Source organism: Sorex araneus, chromosome 1 (assembly GCF_027595985.1).
Source record: "Sorex araneus isolate mSorAra2 chromosome 1, mSorAra2.pri, whole genome shotgun sequence".
Lineage (NCBI taxonomy): Eukaryota > Metazoa > Chordata > Mammalia > Eulipotyphla > Soricidae > Sorex > Sorex araneus.
Window position 1 is genome coordinate 129,726,104 of NC_073302.1, and position 21,422 is coordinate 129,747,525.

At 42.7% G+C, this 21,422-nt stretch overlaps 1 protein-coding gene across 1 annotated transcript in view; it reads left to right on the top strand.

Moving 5' to 3' along the window:
- NNT (nicotinamide nucleotide transhydrogenase) overlaps positions 1-21,422 on the top strand; it is a 112,128-nt gene that overhangs the window by 14,140 nt on the left and 76,566 nt on the right. Inside the window, exons 5-7 of the mRNA XM_004608415.2 lie at positions 3,820-3,907; positions 6,547-6,635; positions 11,755-11,942. Coding sequence (XP_004608472.2) covers positions 3,820-3,907; positions 6,547-6,635; positions 11,755-11,942 — 365 coding nt within the window. The remainder of the gene's footprint in view (positions 1-3,819; positions 3,908-6,546; positions 6,636-11,754; positions 11,943-21,422) is intronic.

Here is a 21,422-nt window from a genome sequence, read left to right on the forward strand (position 1 = left end):
AGAATGCTGCTGTTTTTGTTATGTGAAATATACATTATCAAAACCAGTAGTCATGGATCAGTGTCTTTTAAGTCCAAATATTTTGAGCAAATGAAATATTATGAGATAGTATAAACAAACCCCGTAAGAACTGAGTGACCCAGATTGGATTAAGGATGCACATATTCTGGTTATTGTGGCCATTGTGGCCCCATAGTTGGCTGAAATTTGAACGTTTGGAAGTACATGGGGCAAAATTAAAGAGTCTATGTAATGTCCTGAACTGATAGATGAAAAGGGTATGGTTTCAAATGAATCAACTAGTTTACATACATGTGTAACACAACATTTGATGTCATTTTCTGTTAGACTTTTCATTTTCTTTTCTTTTTTGTTTTCCTTTTTGGGTTACACCTGAAGATGCACAAGGGTTACTCCTAGCTTGGCACTCAGGAACTACTCCTGGCAGTGCTCAGGGGACCATATGGAATGTTGGGAATCGAACCCGGTTCGGCTGTGTGCATGGCAAATGCCCTACCCGCTGTATTCCATCCCTTTGTTAGACTTTTCTGTGCAACCACATAACAGTGAGATATTTAACTTAATTTCCGGCTTTTGCTTATCATCAGAAAGTATCCACTGTTACTGTTTTTTTCTGTTACCAACATTTTGTTCTATTTTCCATTTTTTTGCGGGGGGGGGCAGTAACCATGTACAGGGGTTACTCCTGGCTCTGCACTCAGGAATTACCCCTGGCGGTGCTCAGGGGACCATATGGTATGCTGGGAATTGAACCCCGGTTGGCCGTGTGCAACGCAAACGCCCTACCTGCTGTGCTATTGCTCTAACCCCCTTCTTCTATTTTCCTGAAAAATCAGTTTCATTCTGTATAACAACTGGAATTTTGAAAACAGTCGCAAAAATTGATTATCATATTCACTCTGAAAATTACTTGGATTCAGAAGACTAACAAATGGTGTGATCATCATAATATTGTAATAGTGGTTTTGCATTAATATTTTTGTTCACTTAAAATTATTTTTACCTTTTAAAAATTGAGGTACTCTGTTATAATATTGTTAATGATGGTTTCCAAACACATAATTCCAACACTACACCCATCACCACTGTACCCACTTCCCCTGCCTCCAGGTTCCCAATGTCATGTTCAGGACCCCTACATCCCCTTTGAACTTAGTTCTGTGCATTAATTTTCCTATTGTGTTCCCTTAAATTCTTTGTGGCTACTTTGCTGTGCATCTTTAAGTCCCACATATGGGAAAGATCATTCTGTATCTGTCCCTTGTCTTTGACTGACCTCACTCAGTCTGTTATAGCAAATTGCAAGCTTTTGTTCTATCTTAGAGCTTATAGTATTCCATTATGATATATACCACAACTTCATCTATTCATCCGTAGTTGGGCATTTGGATTGTTTCCACATCTTGGCTTTTGCACTGAGTGCAGCAATGAACATAGGTGTACATATAACATTTCTAATTAATGTTTTTGTGTTTGGGGGATAGATGCCAAGAGGTGGTATTGCTGGTTAGCATGGAAGTTCTATTCCTTTTTTTTTTTTTTAAAGATCTACATATTACTTTCCTCAGTGGCTGAACCAGGTGGTATTCCTACCATTAGTGGATGAGGGTTCCTTTTTCACCCAAGCTTATCAGCACTGGCTGTTTCCAGACTTTTCTTAGGTGCTTTTCTCACGAGCAGGGACCATATCTCTTGAGTTAATTTTGGTTTGCATTTTCCTAATCATGGGTGATGATGAACCTTTTCCATGTTGTAACAGTTGCTATATCAATTTTATAAAAATATGATTGGGAAAGACTTTCTTGCCAGTCTACCCTTAAACATTTTCATTATACCCTTAAACATTTTCATTTTAAATGTTAAGGTGGCATGCTTATTACCCAGTGAGAATGTGCAAAAATGCCGTAGTATAAATTATGAAAAAGAAACTTGTATAATTTGTTAAAATGTTCTACTAAAAAGTTAGAGTTTACTAGTTTTATTGCATTTTGTTTATTTAGCTAAAATACTATTATTTGCTGGGTACTTTCTGTGACAGACTTTATGCTAAGTACTTTACCTGCATTATCTGATTTTGTCTTCACAATTCTAAGGGTTTATGAGGTGATATTTTGTGGGGGCCACACCTGGCGGTACTCAGGGGTTACTCCTGGTTCTGTGCTCTGGGGATAATATAGAGAGCTGAGATCAAACTCAGGTCAGTCATGTGTAAGGCAAGTGCCCTTCTCACTGTACTTTCTCTCTGGCCTTCTAGTTTAAAGTTTTTTCCCCAGTACATATATACGACTTATTTATCACAGAAAATTTGCATCATATAGTAAAGTAAAATAGTTTGGTGTTATTGTTATAGTCCCATCACTCCCTGTAAAATAGGAGAGATCATTTTCAGCCTTTCTTTTCTTCTTCTTCTTCTTTTTTTTTTTTGTGTCACACCCAAAATGGTGCTCAGGGGACCATATGGGATGCTGGAAATTAAACCCAGGTCGTCCTCGTGCAAGGCAAATGCCCTACCCGATGTGCTATTGCTCCTGCCTCCTCCTCCTCCTCCTCCTCCTCCTCTTCCTCCTCCTCTTCCTCCTCCTTCTTCTTCCTTCTTCTTCTTCTTCTTCTTCTTCTTCTTCTTCTTCTTCTTCTTCTTCTTCTTCTTCTTCTTCTTCTTCTTCTTCTTCTTCTTCTTCTTCTTCTTCTTCTTCCTCCTCCTCCTCCTCCTCCTCCTCCTCCTCCTCCTCCTCCTCCTCCTCCTCCTCCTCCTCCTCCTCCTCCTCCTCCTCCTCCTCCTACCTCCTCCGCCTCCTCCTCCTCCTCCTCCTTCTTCTTCTTTCTTCTTTCTTTTTCTTTTTTTATTGAATCACTGTGAGATACAGTTACCAAGCTTTCATGTTTGAGTTTCATACAGTGGTCAAACATCCATCCCTCCACCAGTGCACATTCTCCACCACCAATGTCTCCAGTATCTCCCCCCCTTCCCAACCCTCCCTCTGCCTGTATGGCAGACAATTTTCCTCTTACTCTCTCTCTACTTTTGGGCATTATAGTTTGCAATATAGATACTGAGAGGCTATCACGTTTGGTCCTTTATCTACTTCCAGCACACATCTCCCGTCCCGAACAATTCCTCCACCCATCATTGACTTGGTGATCCCTTCTCTATTCCAGCTGCCTTCTACCCCACCTCATGAGGCAGGCTTCCAACTATGGAGCAATATTGCTGGCCCTTATGGCTACTTGTCCTTGGGTGTCAGTCTCATGTTATGTTATTTTATATTCCACAAATGAGTGCAGTCCGTCCCTTACTTTCTGACTCATTTCACTTAGCATGGTACTCTCCATGACCATCCACTTATAAGCTAATTTCATAACTTCATCTTTTGTAACAGCAGCATAGTATTCCATTGTGTAGATGTATCAAAGTTTCTTTAACCAGTTGTCTGTTCTCGGGCACTGGGGTTGTTTCCAGATTCTAGCTACTTTGCCTTTACTTCATTTCTGTTTTTCAAGTCCCAGAGGATCTTCTGTAGTATTTGCCTTGTACATGGCCTGACTAAGTTCGATTTTCTGCACCCCATTTGGTCCCTGAGCACTGTCAGGAGTAGTGCAGAACAGAAGTCAGCCCTGAGTACTGTGGATTTGGCCCCAAAACAAACAAACAAAAAAACCCAGAAAAACCCTTTTGGACACAGAGTAGGAACTGTCTAAATGTTCACTGTTTTTCTTCGTTAAGCTTTCTTGATGACATGATACGTGAGCCTAAGACTTTTCATTATATAATTTTTAATTTTTTTTCTCTCCTTCTTTCAGTTATAAGGCTGTTGTGTTAGCAGCAAATCATTTTGGACGTTTTTTTACTGGTCAGATCACAGCTGCTGGAAAAGTTCCTCCAGCTAAGGTAGGTAAAATTTAGTTTCTCTAAAACATGGATAAATGAGAGCAATAGTATGAATATTATTAAGGCTATTAGTTTTTTCCTGTGTATTCACATGAGAAGTATGACTTCTGTTGTCTGTACAAGTACACAGGTGACCCTTGACTGCCTACGATTGCTTGAAATAAGAAAATCTTGATGTTTCTGTACATTCTAATGTAGCTTCTGTTTTTTTGCTTTGCTTGAGTTCTTAGAGGATTTTTGGTAATTTGTTTTGCATAGCCTATTTATGACTACTTAAAAAAATACATTCATCACATTTTCTGTTTCACGAGTATTGTGACATTTTGGTTTGCAGAAAAGATTGTCTTGATTTCCTTGCTCTTGGCCAAACATTGGGTCAGAAGGGACAGAAAATGTGAGATGGTGTGGTCAGGAGATCGGCAGTGGGGGAGGCTCCTGGTTCTAGAAACTAGATTGGGAGCAGAGGGGAGCCCTGTGCAGAGCGGGGGAATGGTGAGGTGAAAGGCTGTGATCCTTCAACTCTGCACTCTGCCGGGGTTTTCTTGGTAGCTTCTAACAGAGACATGATTGATCATTAGCTCTGTTTCTAGCCCTTGCCCCTCTCTGAAGAATGCAGGGGTGGGGGTTGGGGGAGGGAAGTTCCAGACTTCTAGACATGGTTTTGTCTTTGCAGTGACCTGTCCCCATCCAGGAACCCACCCAGGGTCACCTCATCAGAATAGAATGCTGTCTCACTGCTGTCACCCAAGGAATTCCAGGGGATTTAGGAATTCTGTGTCAGGAACTGGGGTCATAAACCAATTATCAGAACAAACAAAATTCTCAATGCTTTTTCACTTAGAAAATGACAAGGGTTTCAGGAGTTCTGGGCCAGGAGCTTGGGGAAGAGATTGGTGTATATTTTTCCTGTCATCTCAAAAGGATTATAAAAATCATTGGATTAATCAAGGATTATAAAAATCTGTGGAAGAATAGACTGGGGTAGGGGAAGGGAAGGGTAAGATCTGTTGGGAATTGGTTGCAAAAATAATGACCCAGGAAGATGGTGGCAGTAATTTAGACATAGAGAAAGGGATGGATTGGGAGATCTTTTGGGGGTTACATTTGTACTTGCTCATGGATTGGTGGTAGAACTACATATGTGCAAGCATGCATGATAATTACTCTACCTTGCCTTGAACCGAGAGGATGTGAAGGAACAGGTTACATGACTTGACATTCCTTTCTCTCTCTTTTTTTTGGGGGGTGGTGTCACACGCACCAAGACTTACTCCTGGGTTTGTGTTCAGGGATGAATTTGGCAGGGTTCGGGAGAACCATATGGGTACCAGGGATTGAACCCAGGTTGGTCGCATGCGAAGTCAATAACCTACCTGCCCTACTCTCTGTTTGGTCTTTGTTTTTTTTTGTTTGTATTTGGGGTACACTTAGTAGTACTCAAAACTTACTCCCGGGTTGGCTAAGTGGATGGCCAGCACTCTGCTCATTATCTCTCTGACTCCTACTATCATCATTAAAAAAAAAAAGGTAGGAGGGGCATAAAAGGTACTACAGGTATTAAAGCACTTGCTTTGCACCTGGCTGGTGCAGCCTCCGAGCCAGGAGCACAGAACCAGGAGTTAGACCTGAGCACTGGCAGGTGTGGCTCAAAAATAAAAATAAAAGTACACTGGAAAGCTAGTACAATGGTTAAGTTACAAGTTTTTGGATTACTTGGAATGCAACTGATCTGGGTTTGATCTCTGGCACTTCATTTCAGATGGGAGACTCCGTTTGTCCTTATTTTGGTCCTAAGAAAGCATAGGCTGTCTATGCTTTGGCTATTTTGTCCCTGACCCTACTGGTCCTAAGGAGATCAGTTACGATACTCTGGATTCCTTGTGTCATTTGTTCAAAATGGTTCAGAATTAAGGTGGCTGGTGACCTTCTGTGGTAGAAGCATTTAGGCTCGAAATTGTGGATGTTTCATTAAAGTTGACCCACCTTTGAAATTAATTGATAATTAATAAATACACAGAAACCCTCGGTTTTGAAAGGATAGAGGCAGCTAGAATGTCACACTCAGAATTTTAGAAGAAATAGCTTTCACACAGGGGGAAGAACCCGTTAATGTTTAACATATGGAATGCTGATCATGCTGCATGTCGCTTTTGCACTGAGATGCTGATTTGCCAGACTATTTTTAGTGAAGTTAGTTGACCTTTGCCAGCAGCTGTTCCTTTGATAATTCTTTTTTAAAAACAGTGGTGGTTGAGCTGAAGAGTAATCTCTGCAACTCAGAGAGCTGATCATCCCTGCTGGCACCACCTGGTGCGTTATTGAATGCTAACTGAGTACCAAAGACTCACTGCTGTTAGCTGACAGTTGTTCATGGTCAGATGATAATGAACCTTATTTAAAATATATTGGTTCTCTTGGCCTTGGGTGACAAAACTCAGAGTACCAAGCAGTGGGGGAAAGGGTGAGGGGGCATGAAGAGATTGACTAGAGGTGAAATAGGGGCAGGTGCGGAGTATTTTGGACACTTTGGTAACTGTGGGCTGCAGTACTTTTGTACACCAATACTATGGTAACAGTGTTACCTAAACTACACTGACAAGAAGATAATATGAAAACACTGGTTCTGCCCTCTTTCCTAGATTCTGATTGTTGGCGGTGGTGTGGCTGGGCTGGCATCTGCCGGTGCAGCCAAGTCCATGGGTGCGATTGTTCGGGGATTTGACACCAGGTACGTGCTTAACCTGTCATGACTGTTCAGATGGAAACGTTTTGTTTCAGGTGGATAGGATGATCTCCTTGGAACTTATCAGTGGGTGGGGGAGATAGTTTAAAAGCCTGGAGGTGCATGCGTGAGAGAACCCTGGGTTTGATGCCTGGCCCCACATGCTCTCCACCTTTGAAATCTGCACCAAGTCCTGAGTGGCCACTGACCCCTTATGAGACTGCTGGATGTGACCCCCACCAAAGAAGAATTTATAGATGAAAACTGTTCTACAGGGTATTCTCTTAAAAATTACTTAACTCCTTTTCTTTTCTTTTCTTTTCTTTTCTTTTCTTTTCTTTTCTTTTCTTTTCTTTTCTTTTCTTTTCTTTTCTTTTCTTTTCTTTTTCTTTTCTTTTCTTTTCCTGTCCTTTCTTTTCTTTTCTTTTCTTTTCTTTTTTCTTTGCTTTTTGGGTCACACCCGCTGATGCACAGGGGTTACTCCTGGCTCAGCACTCAGGAATTACTCCTGGCAGTGCTCAGGGAACCATGTGGGGTACTGGGAATCGAACCCGGGTCGGCCATGTGCAAGGCAAACCTTCTGTGCTCTTGCTCTAACTCCTTAACTCCTTTCTAAGGTCAACTCACACTGTACTATCACTCCAGCCCTCTCTTAATTATTACCTGTGGCGTATTCGATATGCCAAAAACAGTAACAACGAGTCTCAAAATGGAGACATTACTGGTGCCCGCTCGAGCAAATCGATGAACAACAGGACGACAGTGCTCCTTACCAAATATATATATATGTACCTAAGTACATATATATGCATACACATATATGTTTATATATATGCACATACTACACACACACATATATATATGCATATATATACACATTTTTTTCTTTTTCTAGAGGTAATTGGTTTTTGGCCCATACCCAATGGCTCTGCACTCAGGAATTACTCCTTGCAGTTCTTGAGGGACCATATGGGATACCAGGGATCAAACCTGGGTCAGTTGTGTATAAGGCAAATAACCTACCCTGTGCTATCTTTTTGGTCCCATCAAGAATATTTTTTGTGGGGCTGGAGCAATAGCACAGCGGGTAGGGCGTTTGCCTTGCACTCGGCCAACCCGGGTTCAATTCCCAGCATCCCATATGGTCCCCCGAGCCCCACCAGGAGTAATTCCTGAGTGCATGATCCAGGAGTAACCCCTATGCATCGCCGGATGTGACCCAAAAACCAAAAAAAATTTTTTTTTGTGGCTACAGAAGATTTCATTTTCTAGAAGTGCAGTGACTTTTTCTTTGAGCCCTCTATAAGTTGACAATTTTCTGAGCTGTTGGCTCTAGTGTGAAAAGAGTATTTCCTGTAGAATTTCACATAGGACAGAAAACACTTTTTTATAGCTTAAGTCATTTATGCTGTTTGCATTATAAGTAAAATTGTGTGTCTCTCCAATTTGCATATGTATTAATTTTTTACATGGAATGAATTTCTAGAAATGCTATTCATGCCATTTTTGGGACATGAATGGATAGTCACATTTTAAATTTTGATAAATTATCTCTGTGGCAGGTAAATCGCAAAATTACCTGTTTTAATCTTACTGAGCAGATAAAATTGCTAATGAATTTGGGCTGAATATATTGTAGAGTGAGTAAGGTGCTTACCTTACTCACTGGTCAACCTGGGCTCAATTGGGTCCATCCTGGCAGCCCCTAGGGTCTCCCAAGTCATGCTCAGGGTGATCCCTGAGTGCCTGGTCAGGAATAAGTCCTGAGCATTGTCATATGTGGTCCCACAGTTCCCCCCAAAACTGCTAATGATATTTTGTGGGGTGTGATAACCTACATATCACCATTCCCCACCTATATATTTTTGTATGGATATCTTTTGAACAAATTTGGGGTCATTTAGTATGTATCTATGCATCTGTATATAAATATTGGTTTGCTCTTATTTCATTAAAAATAGTAGACAACTCTGAGCTGTATTACTTTGGCTGTAGACACAGAAATAGGAATTAGAAAACATGATCTCAGCTTGATGATCTGCGATCTATGAGAAATGATCATGATCTATGAGAAAATACGTTATTGGCTGCTGAGAATGTAGCTCAGAAGTAGTTTTGTTGTTGTTGTTTGTTTGTTTTGGCCACATCTAGCAGTGCTCAGGGCTTACTCCTGGTTCTGTGTTCAGAGACCACTCCTGGCTAGCTCAGGAACCATTTGGGGTGCCAGGGATTGAACCCTAGTTGGCTGCACGCAAGGCAAGCAGCACCCAGCCCCTTTGTACTATTGCTCTAGCCTCAAAGTAGAGTTCTAGTTTTGCATGTGTGAAGCAAAAGATCTCTGGCAAAGAAAGAAAGAAAGAAAGAAAAGAGGGAAGGAAAAGAAAGGAAGGACAAAAGGTAGATAGGAAGGAAGGAAAGGAAAGGTAGATAGAGAAGAAGGAAGAAAGGTAGGGAGGAAGAAAAAAGAGAGAAAGAAACGGAGGGTATTATTTCTAAATGACAGTCCAGAAGAACTCCCCTTTTGATGCAGATGTTAACTGACTCTAGTCCGTGCTGTCTTGCACCCAGTCACTTCTCTGTCCAGTTTCTGCTGGCCTCAGCGAAGGCTGATTCCTCATGTGGTCACAGATTGACCTCGGCTAGTTTGGGCTACATGCGTGTTTGTTCCTTGCTTCCTGCAGAAAGGCAGGTAAAGCTCTTGTTTAACCCTGTGCTTCTTACCCTTTCTGTTCTGCCTGTCATCTGCTGCCCTTCATGGCCAACCTGACCTGGGCAGCTGCTAGGAGCTGATGGGCTCAGACCACAAGTTCCCGAATTTTCCTCATGGCAAGGATAAGCTTTGTGCTCTTGCTTGGAATCCATCTTTTGACCTTTTTGCTGGAGTTGGTAATTCAGTGAGTTGGAATGGGGTCTGGGAATTGGGATTTTTACCTGGGATGATGTCTTTAAGAAAGCCTGGAATTTGCAGGAGGGATGGATTCTGGTGAATTAAACACTATCTCTGCTAGTGGAGAGCTATGCTGACTTTGGTTATTCACCTAACTAGTGCACCATGACTTGGCTAGCATTTATTTTTTTCTGATATTTATTCATTAAATTAGTTGTTGGGTCACACCCAGTGGTGCTCAGGACTCAACTGCTGGCTCTGTGATCAGGGATTAATGCTGGCAGTGCTCAAGGGACCCTCTATGGGGGTCGAGTCTGTGTCTAATGTGTGCAAAGCAGTCATTCTTTGTGCTGGACTATCTCCGGCACAGGTAGCATTTATTTTTTTTTTAATGAAATGTATTTTGGCAAAATTTAAATGTGTCACGCTCACATTTTGCCCCTTCTGACATTTTTTAGATAGCATTCCCCCCTGCCCCCAGGCACAAGTTAATAGGACTGGGGCAGGGGAAGGGTGTTAAAAATCAATTTGTTAAATATTTCTAAGTAAAAAAGTTCCTTATGTGGGAAAAATTTCCACAAGTCAAAACGTTTGCACATTGTAAAACCCCAGCTTGAATGATTTGAATAAAGTCAGATCTTTTTGTTTTTGGCTTTTTGGATCACACCCGGCAATGCTCAGGGGTTACTCCTGGTTCTGCACTCAGGAGTTACTTCTAGCGGTGCTCCGAGAACCATATGGTATGCTGGGGATTGAACCTGTGCTAGCCGTGTGCAAGACAAATGCCCTAACCACTGTACTATCACTCTGGCTTCCTAATGAAGTCAAATCTTGATGTAGGTTGTTGAACTCATAATGGAGCCCTGGGAAATAGTAATTAGTTACTGGTGCTTCCAGTATTGAAATCCTTTTCACAAATTAACTACAAGTCTTAATTTCCTATAGTTATTTCCCTAGAAAAAGTATTACTGTAAAAATGTTACCTGCTTTTAGGAAAAAGCTGAAACAGGGCCTGGAAGAGATTACGGAGGATTGGAACTCATGCTTTGTTTGCAGGAGGCCTGGTTGGGTTTGATCTCCGGCACTGAGTCCTCATGGTCCTTGGAGTATCAAGCTGGCATTAGCCCCTGAGCACTGTTAGGTATGACCCCCCAAACCAAGGGGGAAAATGTTGAAACAGTTCAACCAGAGACATCAAAAGAAAGTTTCCACTTTGGCATATATACAATTGTTCTTTGAACTATATGCAAGTGATCATCTCAAATCCCGTAGTAGGGGCTTAAAATAACCTCTTTATGTTTTATTTCTTTAATTTTTTTGCTTTTTGGGTCTCACCCAGCGATGCACAGGAGTTACTCCTGGCTCATGCACTCAGGAATTACTCCTGGCGGTGCTCGGGGGGCCATATGGGATGCTGGGAATCGAACCTGGGTCAGCCGAGTGCAAGGCAAACACCCTATCTGCTGTACTATTGCTCAGCTCAAAATAACCTCTTTCTTTTTAAACTTTTTTTATTGTATAAAGTAGTTCACAGTATTTGGTTACATTTAATATTCAAACACCCATCCCACCACCATTATACCTTCCCACCACCATATTTTGGGAGCTTCCATCCCGAACCCCAATCCCTGCCCCAAAACAGAACTGAAATAATATAATATTTCCCTTTAAGGTCGGTTGCCTCCCATCAAATGTGGTGCAGACCTCTTGGAGTATGGGTAGGGTGTGTCCTCTGAAGTGTCCAGGGAAAGGTTCACTTGTGGGTGAGCATGTGGAGAGCGGCTGTGAGCAAGGCGTGTTTGGGTTCTGGAGGTTTTTGGCTCTCGGGGCTGGATCCCTTGGGGCAGGGAGGGGTCTCACCCGATCTCCTTTGGGGCGCCCTGAGTGAAATAGCCTGGCACGGGGTCTGGTGGCAAGGTTATGGCGAGAGTCATGTTGTTCCCTTCAGGGAGAGAAGGACGTGTGATCTGGATCGTGGCCGATAATGAGAGTATCTGGTGCCAGCCAGGAGTGTCTTATGGATGTGACTTCGGAGTCGCTGGAGACGGGGGATACGGGTAGAGGATCTCTGTTTCTGATCCTGTTGAACTCAGAGTTCGTAGTCACAAAGTCCCGCATACCTGGGTTTTCTGGGGGTTCACTCGTGGGTGAGGCACACGCGGCTGGGTGGTGAGGCAGGGTGGTGATTGGGTTCTGGAGGTTTTTGAAAATAACCTCTTTATTTCCTGTAATCTCTAGAGCTGCAGCTTTGGAGCAGTTCAAATCTCTTGGAGCAGAGCCCTTGGAGGTGGACTTGAAGGAATCTGGTGAGGGACAAGGAGGATATGCAAAAGAAATGTCCAAAGAATTCATTGATGCTGAGATGAAACTCTTCGCTGAGCAGTGCAAGGAGGTGGACATCCTTATCAGCACAGCCCTAATACCAGGCATGTTGGGGTTCGGGGAAGTTGGGGTGAAGCTTTTCCTTTCACTAGTGATGTCTTCAAACGAGGATGAGCAGTTGTTCGCCATTTGAATTTCATTAAGGAAAGATCAGTTTTACCATTTATAAAAGTATGAAGAAGATAAGAAAGATGTGAAAAAGATAAAAAAATAAAAACAAAGATCGCAGCCTCTAATAATTTGGACTATTTTCACTCAGCCCATTCTTTTTTTTCTTTTTTTTTAAATTTATTTATTTTTAATTAGAGAATCACCGTGAGGGTACAGTTACAGATTTATACACTTTTGTGCTTATACTTCCCTCATACAAAGTTTGGGAACCCATCCCTTCACCAGTGCCCATTCTCCACCACCCGTAAACCCAGTGTCCCTCCCACCCTCCCCAATCCCATCTCCCCCCACCCCACCCTGCCACTGTGGCAAGGCATTCCCTTCTGTTTTCTCTCTCTAATTAGCTGTTGTGGTTTGCAATAAAGGTGTTGAGTGGCCGCTGTGCTCAGTCTCTAGCCCTCATTCAGCCCGCAACTCCCTTCCCCCACATGGCCTTCGACTACAATGTAGTTGGTGATCGCTTCTCTGAGTTGACCTTTCCCCGGAACGTGAGGCCAGCCTCGAAGCCATGGAGTCAACCTCCTGGTACTTATTTCTACAGTTCTTGGGTGTTAGTCTCCCACTCTGTTATTCTATATACCATAGATGAGTGCAATCTTTCTATGTCTGTCTCTCTCTTTCTGACTCATTTCACTCAGCATGAAACTTTTCATGCCCATCCACTTGACTACAAAATTCTTGACCTCCTTTTTTCTAACAGCTGCATAGTATTCCATTGTATAGATGTACCAAAGTTTCCTCAACCAGTCATCCGTTCTGGGGCATTCGGGTTTTTTCCAGATTCTGGCTATTGTAAACAGTGCTGCGATGAACATACATGTGCAGATGTTGTTTCGATTGTACTTTTTTGCCTCTCTGGGATATATTCCCAGCAGTGGTATTGCTGGGTCAAATGGGAATTCAATATCTAATTTTTTGAGAGTCGTCCAAATTGTTTTCCAGAAGGGCTGAACCAGTCGGCATTCCCACCAGCAGTGAAGAAGGGTCCCTTTCTCCCCACATCCTCTCCAACAGCGGTTGCTTTTGTTCTTTTGGATGTGTACTCAGCCCATTCTTGATATATTTTTATGTCAGTGTTCATAAATCATACTCTGTGGACAATATAGTTTTCATAAGCAGTTCCTCTGTATCTGCTTGATAATTCAACTTTTAATTTATTTATCTTTTTGTTAAGATTTTGTCTCTTTATTGTAGGAAATCCAAACTGTGCTAAAAATAGGAAGAAAAAAGATACAGATTATTCGAAGTTTCAGGAGAGATAATCTTTGTTAATATTTTGATGATCATCCTTCCATCCTGGAAGAGAAAGAGTTGGGGGCTGTGTATAGGTTTAATACATATATATGTACAAATACGCATCCTTTAATTTAAGGATCTAACACATTGTCACTTTCTTGTTTCCTGTGACTAGGTTTGGTCTTGCAAACAACTGAGAGCTTTTTTGATGGCAGGAATTACTTTCCAATCTCTTTACAACAGCATCTTCTAAAGAATATTTTTTTGCTTAGTAGATGTCTGATGTCAAACCAATAAGCATGATTTATCCCTAAAAAGTAGCTTGATCTTGTAACACTCGAGAGCAGAGAAACTTCCCACCTTTTCTATTCTTACCTCCTCTCCTTTTCTTTCCTTCTATTATTAAATAGCAAACACCAGAAAGATTCCCATTCTTTCCTTTCTGAAAAATTAAGGGCCAGGTATCAAGAACTTGGTTACTTGTATTGGATCAAGTGCCTGGTTATTTGTATTGAATCCTAGCAGAAAGTCTCATTTTCTTTGGGGGGCTTAGGAAGTCAGGAGAAAGTGTATTATCAAAAGTCATGGGACAGAAGTTCTTTTCCTATTTTGTTTGTTTTTGGTTTTGGCCCACACCCACTGTACACAGGGCTTCCTCCTGGCTCTGCACTTAGGGATCTCTCCTAGTGGGGCTTGGGGGAACCATATGTGTTGCTGGGGATTGAACCCAGATTGGCTGCCTGCAAGGCAAGTACCCGACCAACTCCAAAAAGTTCTTTACTTGCATATATAAGCCCACAAACAGGGCACTGTTTGGCATTGTCCATGGACTTGTGGGGGGCCGTGGTCTGACTGGCGCTTCTGTTCCATTTCCTGAGGTGAGTCTTGCCCCATCAGAGCTGGGTTGTTGGAGCAGACTGGTGTGAGGGTGATAGACGTTTGCTCATTCCACAGTAGGACTAGAGTTCCTTGCAGGTGCAGGCAGCGCGGGAAGCTGGGCATCTAGGTATTGCTTTAATAGCAGGAACGACAGGGCTTGTGAACAGGTCGGAAAGCTCTTCAGAAGTCTTTTCTGGGGCTGAAGAGATAGCATAGCAGGTAGGGCACTTGCCTTGCATGCTGTCAACAGAGGTTTGATTTCTGGCATCCCATATGGTGCCCCAACTACCGCCAGGAATAATTCCTGGGTGCAGATCCAGGAATAACCCCTGAGCATCACCAGGTATGATCCAAAAGCTGAAAGAAAGAGAGAAAGGGAGAAAGAAAGAAAAAAAGTAAAGAAAGAAAGAAAGAAAGAAAGAAAGAAAGAAAGGAAGGAAGGAAGAAAAAAAGAAGGCTTCCTTTCCTTGTCCTATGGATTTGTTTTTGTTTGTGTTTGCTTCTGGTTCAACTTTGAGGGATGAGTTTGGGTTGAACTGTATCCACTGTCTGACCTTTGAAAGATAGATTCCGAGTCATAAGAATTATGACCAGGCTAAATACAATCAATGACCAGTAGAGGGTGCTGAAACATTTCCTCACTGAGTGAGTCTGATGCCATGAAGCTAGTTTCAGTGAAATTAGTTCATTTTCTTTTAAGAATCAAGGCTAACTTGGGCACTTATGTAAAATTATTATTGGTTATAATGTAAGTGATAAGACTCAGTATTTCTTATAATTAACACATGCTGATCTTTAGGGCATATTCTCTCCCATTTGTGCATTTTTAAAAAATTTTATTTATTTTTTATTAAATCACCATGTGGAAAGTTACAGTTTTCAGGCTTATCTCGGTTGTATACTGCTCGAACACCTGTCCCTTCACTAGTGCCTATATTCCACCACCAAAAACCCCAGTATACCTCCCACCCCCCCACCCCCCACCCCCACTTGCGTAGCTGATAAATTTCACTTCATTTTCTCTTTACCTTGATTACATTCCATATTTCAACACAATATTCACTATTGTTGTTGGATTTTCCCCTCAAAAAAAAAAGCTGTGCTGGCAAAGAAGCATTTGATAATTTCCCATTGCTGAGAATGAAGAGATATGAAGTCTCTTATGGGATTTAGGATTTCTGCATTTTAGTACTTTAGTAGTTAAGTCCAGTGAGATTTATGTTAGAAATTGCATCATTTCCCTTCCTGGGGCAGCATGGGGCTCTGGCTTAGTTAACAGTCTAGAGACGTTGGTGGAAGCAGTTGCTGGTACCAAAAGTAGTCTAGCTGTCCTCTGGATCATGGTCATCAGCAGCAGAGCGGCCGCACAAATAAACATGTGGCCACTTGAGTCGCATCTCGGCAGAGCGCTCACCGCTATCGCCCTGGTCCGACCCTTTATGTATTTTTTGTAACTAGTTTGAAGTAAATGTGGTTTGGTGAATGGTTATATTGAATAATAATAATCTTAAAACTTATTGAAGGAATTTTGTTAATCTTTCTCATCGAGTCTTTTATGTTTTTCAGCCCTTTCTGAAGCCATACTCTGTCTCAGAGCTCAGATTTTAGACATGTGTCCAAAATCCCTGAGCAATGAATTGGCCCAGAGCTTGCACTTGGAATACTGGTCTGAAAAGACCCTTCTTTTTTTTTTTTGCTTTTTGGCACACCTAGCGATGCTCAGGGGTTACTCCTGGCTCTGTACCCAGGAATTACTCCTGGCGGTTCTCAGGAAACCATATGGGATGCTGGGAATCGAACCTGGGTCAGCTGCGTGCAAGGCAAACACCCTATCTTCTGTGCTATCGCTCCAGCCCCTGAAAAGACCCATTTTGGTAACTTTTTTTGCTTCCCCAAAACTATAAACAGATAAAAGTTTGTTAGAATAGTATAAGCTAGTCTTTCTAAGATCTTTTAGATCCCTGGGGAGATTAAAACTTTAAATCATGAACATTAAAATATACAAACTGGAAGAGAAAAGATAGAAGAGGCTGCTTACGGGTGCAGTTTCCCTTTGGGACACTGTGTGCTTGTTGCTGTTCCTTCATTGGTGTATGCCTGAGTCTGACCCTGGGTTATCTGCTGCTATGTCTAGCTCTTGGCTTTACAAGCAGAAGTTCTAAGGTTTTCCTTGAGCAGATCCAATGAGAATGAAATCAGATGCCACACGTTTTTATTTAAAAGATTTTTTTATTTTATAAAGTAGTTCACAATATTTCATTACATTTAATATTCGAACACCAATCCCACTACTATTATACCTTCCTACCACCATATTTCGGGTCTTTCCATCTCAAACTCCAATCCCTGCCCCAAAGCAGAACTGAGATAATATAATTTTTACCTCTAAGGTTGGTTGCCTCTTACTTTGAATCCCATCAAATATGGTGGGATACTCTTGGACTATGGGTAGGGTGTGTCCTATGAAGTGTCATGTGGCTGCAAATGTGACCACATGGTCTAGGGAAAAGTTCACTTGTGGGTGAGGCTTGGCCCGAGCATGTGGAAAGTGGCCATGAGAAGGGCGGTGTTTGGGTTCTGGAGGTTTTTGGCTGCCGGGGCTGGGTCCCTTGGGGCAGGGAGGGGTCTCCACTGCCTTTCTCTGGGGCACCCCAAGTCACATATTTTTCAACCTGAGATGTTTTTGACCCAGGAGACTGGCATGCTTGAGAATTTTGAGAGAGCGACCCCTGTATTAGGTGCTTTCAGACTTTCTTCTTGAGTTGGTAAGTTTTCTACCCTCCCAGTCACACATCAATTACTGGGCTTGAAAAAAACAAGAACACGGTACCTAGGCAGACCACACTTGGAACGGGGAAATGTAGCTTGTTGGTTATTGTTCTTGTCTTGTAATTCCATCATGTACTTGTTCTAGCCTCTAAGAACAGTGTGACCTTGGCCCCCTTCCTACTTTCTTCCTTTCTGTGGCCTACCTATAACTAGCTGGTGTTGACATGTCCCCCTCTCCCTTATTTACTTGATTTTTATCTGTGACCCCCCTGGGAATATCCTGGCAGCCTTCAGAGGAACTCTATGGCTCCAGGTTGAAAATGCTGTTCTAGATTAGGTAGGATGATGGGCCAAAGGCTAGCATCTCATTCAGTGTGTGTGACGGCAGGAGAGGTCGTGCCCCCTCCAGTCCTGTATCCTGGTTGATTTGTATCCCAGGGAAAGCTTTTATACTTTTCCATCTCACTTTTTGACTTTGGGGGCTGTGATCAGAAAGTGAGACAGCTTTCCTCCACTGAAATATCGGGGATGGCCCACACTCTTTTTTGGTAACACAAGGTATTTGAAACACAAGTTCTTTTATTTTATTTCTTTCATTATCCCTGTTGTGCTGAAACCTTTTAAGCGAGGTCACTTCACGATCACGATCACAAAATCCCATTAATCGTCAATTTCTCGAGTGGGCTCAGTAACCTCTCCATTCGTCCTTTCCCTGAGATCTTAGAAGTCTAAGATCTCCCAACGATGTCTCACTGGAGGCTCTTTCAGGGTCAGGGGAATGAGATTCAGCTTCTTACTGGATTTAGCATATGAATACACCATGGGAAGCTTGCAAGGCTCTCCCATGTGGGCAGGAAACTCTCAAAAGCTTGCCAGTTTCTCCCAGAGGGAGAAGTACGTTACAAAAGCTTGCTTCTGGGAGCTTGCTTTAAGTCTCTGGATGTTGGCCATTGATGGGATTACACACACCTGGGTTCCTCTGCCGGTACCTTCATGCGTGAGGCCCGTCCGAACGTGTGGAGAGGGGCCTCGAGCATGGCTGTAGCTAGGTTCGGGTGGCCTTTGGCCTCCAGGAGCTCTGCTCCAGGTGGGGAGGGAAGCTGGAGCCCATTCCCTCCGAGGGGCCCCGGGGAAGACAGCCAGGCATGCAGGCAAGAGACTCACTGCGAGGCCACTTAGAACATGTAATCTGGGAAAGACTACTTAGAAAAATTCGATTGATGAATTTGAGAAGGAGTTTTTTCCTCTCCCCTCTTCATGTGATTTACTATGAAATCAATCAAATTTGCACTTCTTGGAAGATATTCACTGCATTTCATTTTCTGATTCTTTCAAACCTCATATGAAACAATTTTTTTTAGCATAGTTAATGGCTTAAAATTTTTTTTTAAAAAATTTTTATTTTATTGAGTCATCGTGAGATAGTTACAAGCTTTCATGTTTGAGTTACAGTCACACAATGATCAAACACCCATCCCTCCACCAGTGCACATTCCCCACCACCAGTCTCCACAGTATACCCCGAAACAAATTCCTTAATCTCTGGGCCAGATTTTAAGTTCACTGGCTGCGATGACCTCCTCTAGAAGACAGGAACATCCAGGCCCATGGTATATATTGTTTCTTCTCTTGGGAAATCTTTCCCTGCCTTGGCCTGCCTGCTGGAATCACTCAGCTCAGTTACGTCTCCCACAGTTTTTGTCTCCTTTTTTGCAGTAGATGCATTTCTGTGCTTATCCCATGTTGTGCCTTGTGTCCAGTGCTCAGCCCGCCCCCCTCGGTTGCCCTTTCCCTGTGTGTTGAGCAAAAGTGTGGGCTTATGACAGTTGTAGAGAGCCCAGTGCCCAGCAGTGGCTTAGATACGCTGGTAGGCTGATACTTCTGATACTTTCTCTTTAGGTGTGAGAAGGGGTCAAGAGAGCATTCATAGATAGGAGCACTGCAGAAGTGAATTTAACACTGAGAATCTAAACTTTTGAAAATGACTACAGCTCCCCAGCTTGCAGTTTTTTTTTTTCTTTTTGGGTCACACCCGGTGTTGCACAGGAGTTACTCCTGGCTCATACACTCAGGAATCACTCCTGGCGGCGCTCAGGGGACCATATGGGATGCTGGGAATTGAACCCGGGTCAGCCGTGTGCAAGGCAAACGCCCTACCCACTGTGCTATCGTTCCAGCCCCCCAGCTTGCAGTTTAAGGTGTTAGCTAGAACTCCTAGGAGAAGTCTGTGTGTGGGTTAGAAGGTGTCCTGTCACCAAGGAACGAAGGGATTCATTGCTTGACTAGAAATTATATTACTTTAGGCCATAATGCTTGGATCTTTTAGGCACAATCTAGACTGGGGTAATTCTATTTTCATTTTCTTCCAATTCCAATTAGCGTCTGTAGAATACACCCTTTAATAGACCCATCTGGTAATTTTACATGACTCTGGAAAATTAGGAGAGACCAATGACACATAACAGACCAAACCTCAGCAATTTGTCTCCTGGAAAATCAACATGAATTTATCTTTTTTACATGGCAGTGGAAATATGGTACAAAGGAAAGTTTTCTAGTCACTTTCAAACTTCTTTTGAGGCAAGAGAAAAACTTAAATAAGACATACTCTCCACTTGGTTATTTTGTTGATGATAATTTTACTTCCACGTGTGTAAATCTTCTTCCCCAAGTAAAGCTTTATTTTTCAGAGAATTCTTTTTCTCGTTCTGTGAGAGTTATGATCTTATAGGACAAAACAACACGTGTTCGTGAATTCTGCCATTAAAAAAAAATTCAGTGATCCAACCTCCTTTTTTTTTTTTTGCTTTTTGGGTCACACCCAGCGATGCTCAGGGCTCACTCCTGGCTCTGCACTCAGGAATTACCCCTGGCTGTGCTCAGGGGACCATATGGGGTGCTGGGAATTGAACCCGGGTAGGCCGTGTGCAAGGCAAACGCCCTACCCGCTGTGCTATCACTCCAGCCCCACCTCCTATTTTTTTTTTTAAACTGGGTAATGAGGTATATCTCCCAACAACCTCCCCTCCCTGCTCCTGCCCTTGAGTGTATTGTAGGAGTGCATGGAATTTTGTAATATTACTTCTACCAAGTTTCATTTGTTTGGAGAAATTTGAAGGACGGAGAGAAATGCCTCAGTGTTGCAATGTCGGGTTGGTAACCACAGGCTGTCTACACACCTCTTGGTAGCTTTCAACACAGATGGGGGAACTTGTCATCGAGAGGATGGTGCCAAACTTGTGGCACTTTCCATTGTCATTTATCAGTCTTGACTTTTTTTAGACGGTGCTTGAGAGCCCAGTGCTCTTGGTGAATGGCTAGGCCAGATTTAACGAGTGTTCTCTTAGGCTAATTTGGGTTTGGTCTGTTACTTCTCTGAAAGTCTGTTGCAAGATTGGGGTACTGTGCTCCCCACCCTGGCAGTGTCTAAGTTGGAAAGGATGGGAGACTGGGATCGGTGAAGCATCACCTTAGAGACCTCCTGCTGGCAACAAGTGCTTCTTGCCATATGCATTTCCATGTCTCCTGTCCACTTCCTCTGTACTTTCTATTAGTTAGGGTGGGCTAGCTGCTCAAGGTATGTGTAATGGGCCAGACCTTAGAAAAAAATGATTTCTTGCTCAGTTAACAGGTTCCTGTGGTTGACACATTGGTGGGTGCCTGTCCTCCACCTGGGAACTCAGCTATTAGTGTCACCTTATTCATCCTGAGGCTCAGATAACCCTTGAGGTCATTCAGGGTTATTTACTCCCTTTGTTGCAGCTACAGAGGCTTGCAGGAGTGTGCAGGGGGTGGCAGGGGAGGGGGTGTCTAGAAGGGCATAAATCATCCCTGCTCATGTTTCTTTTGCTCAGTCACTTGCCAAACCCCGCTTTGGAAAGGAAGCTGGGAATTGCTGTCTGTGCATGCCTAAGAGGAAGAGAACATTGTATTTGCGCAGGCTGCTCTAACAAATCCCACAGCCCGAGTGGTTTAGAAAACAGAATCGTATCGTCCTGGCATCTGAGGTTTAAGTTCCTAGGACAAGGTGGTGTGTGGCTGGCACGTTGGCCTGAATCCGTGACTGGGAGGTGGTGTGATGGCCCTCTTCTTGCCGACTGCCCACGTCAGTGTCTCTTGTGGATTGGTATTTCCCCCTTTCTCTTTTTCAAAATTTATTTTTATTTTACTAAATTTTTTATTTTATAAAGTAGTTAATGATATTTGATTACATTTAATAGTCAAACACCAATCCGACCACCATTACACCTTCCCACCACCATATTTTGGGTGATTCCATCCCAAACTCCAATCCCTGCCTCAAAGCAAGAACTAAAATAATATATTTTGCATATTTTGTTATGAAAAATTGCTGAAAATGCTACAAAAGAAGTATCCTTAGAGGAAAGAGGATGAGGTTTGTTGTATTTCACCCAGGGTCATTTAAGCTCTTCTATAAGAGATCACTAACATGTTAGAAGTTGAGCCTT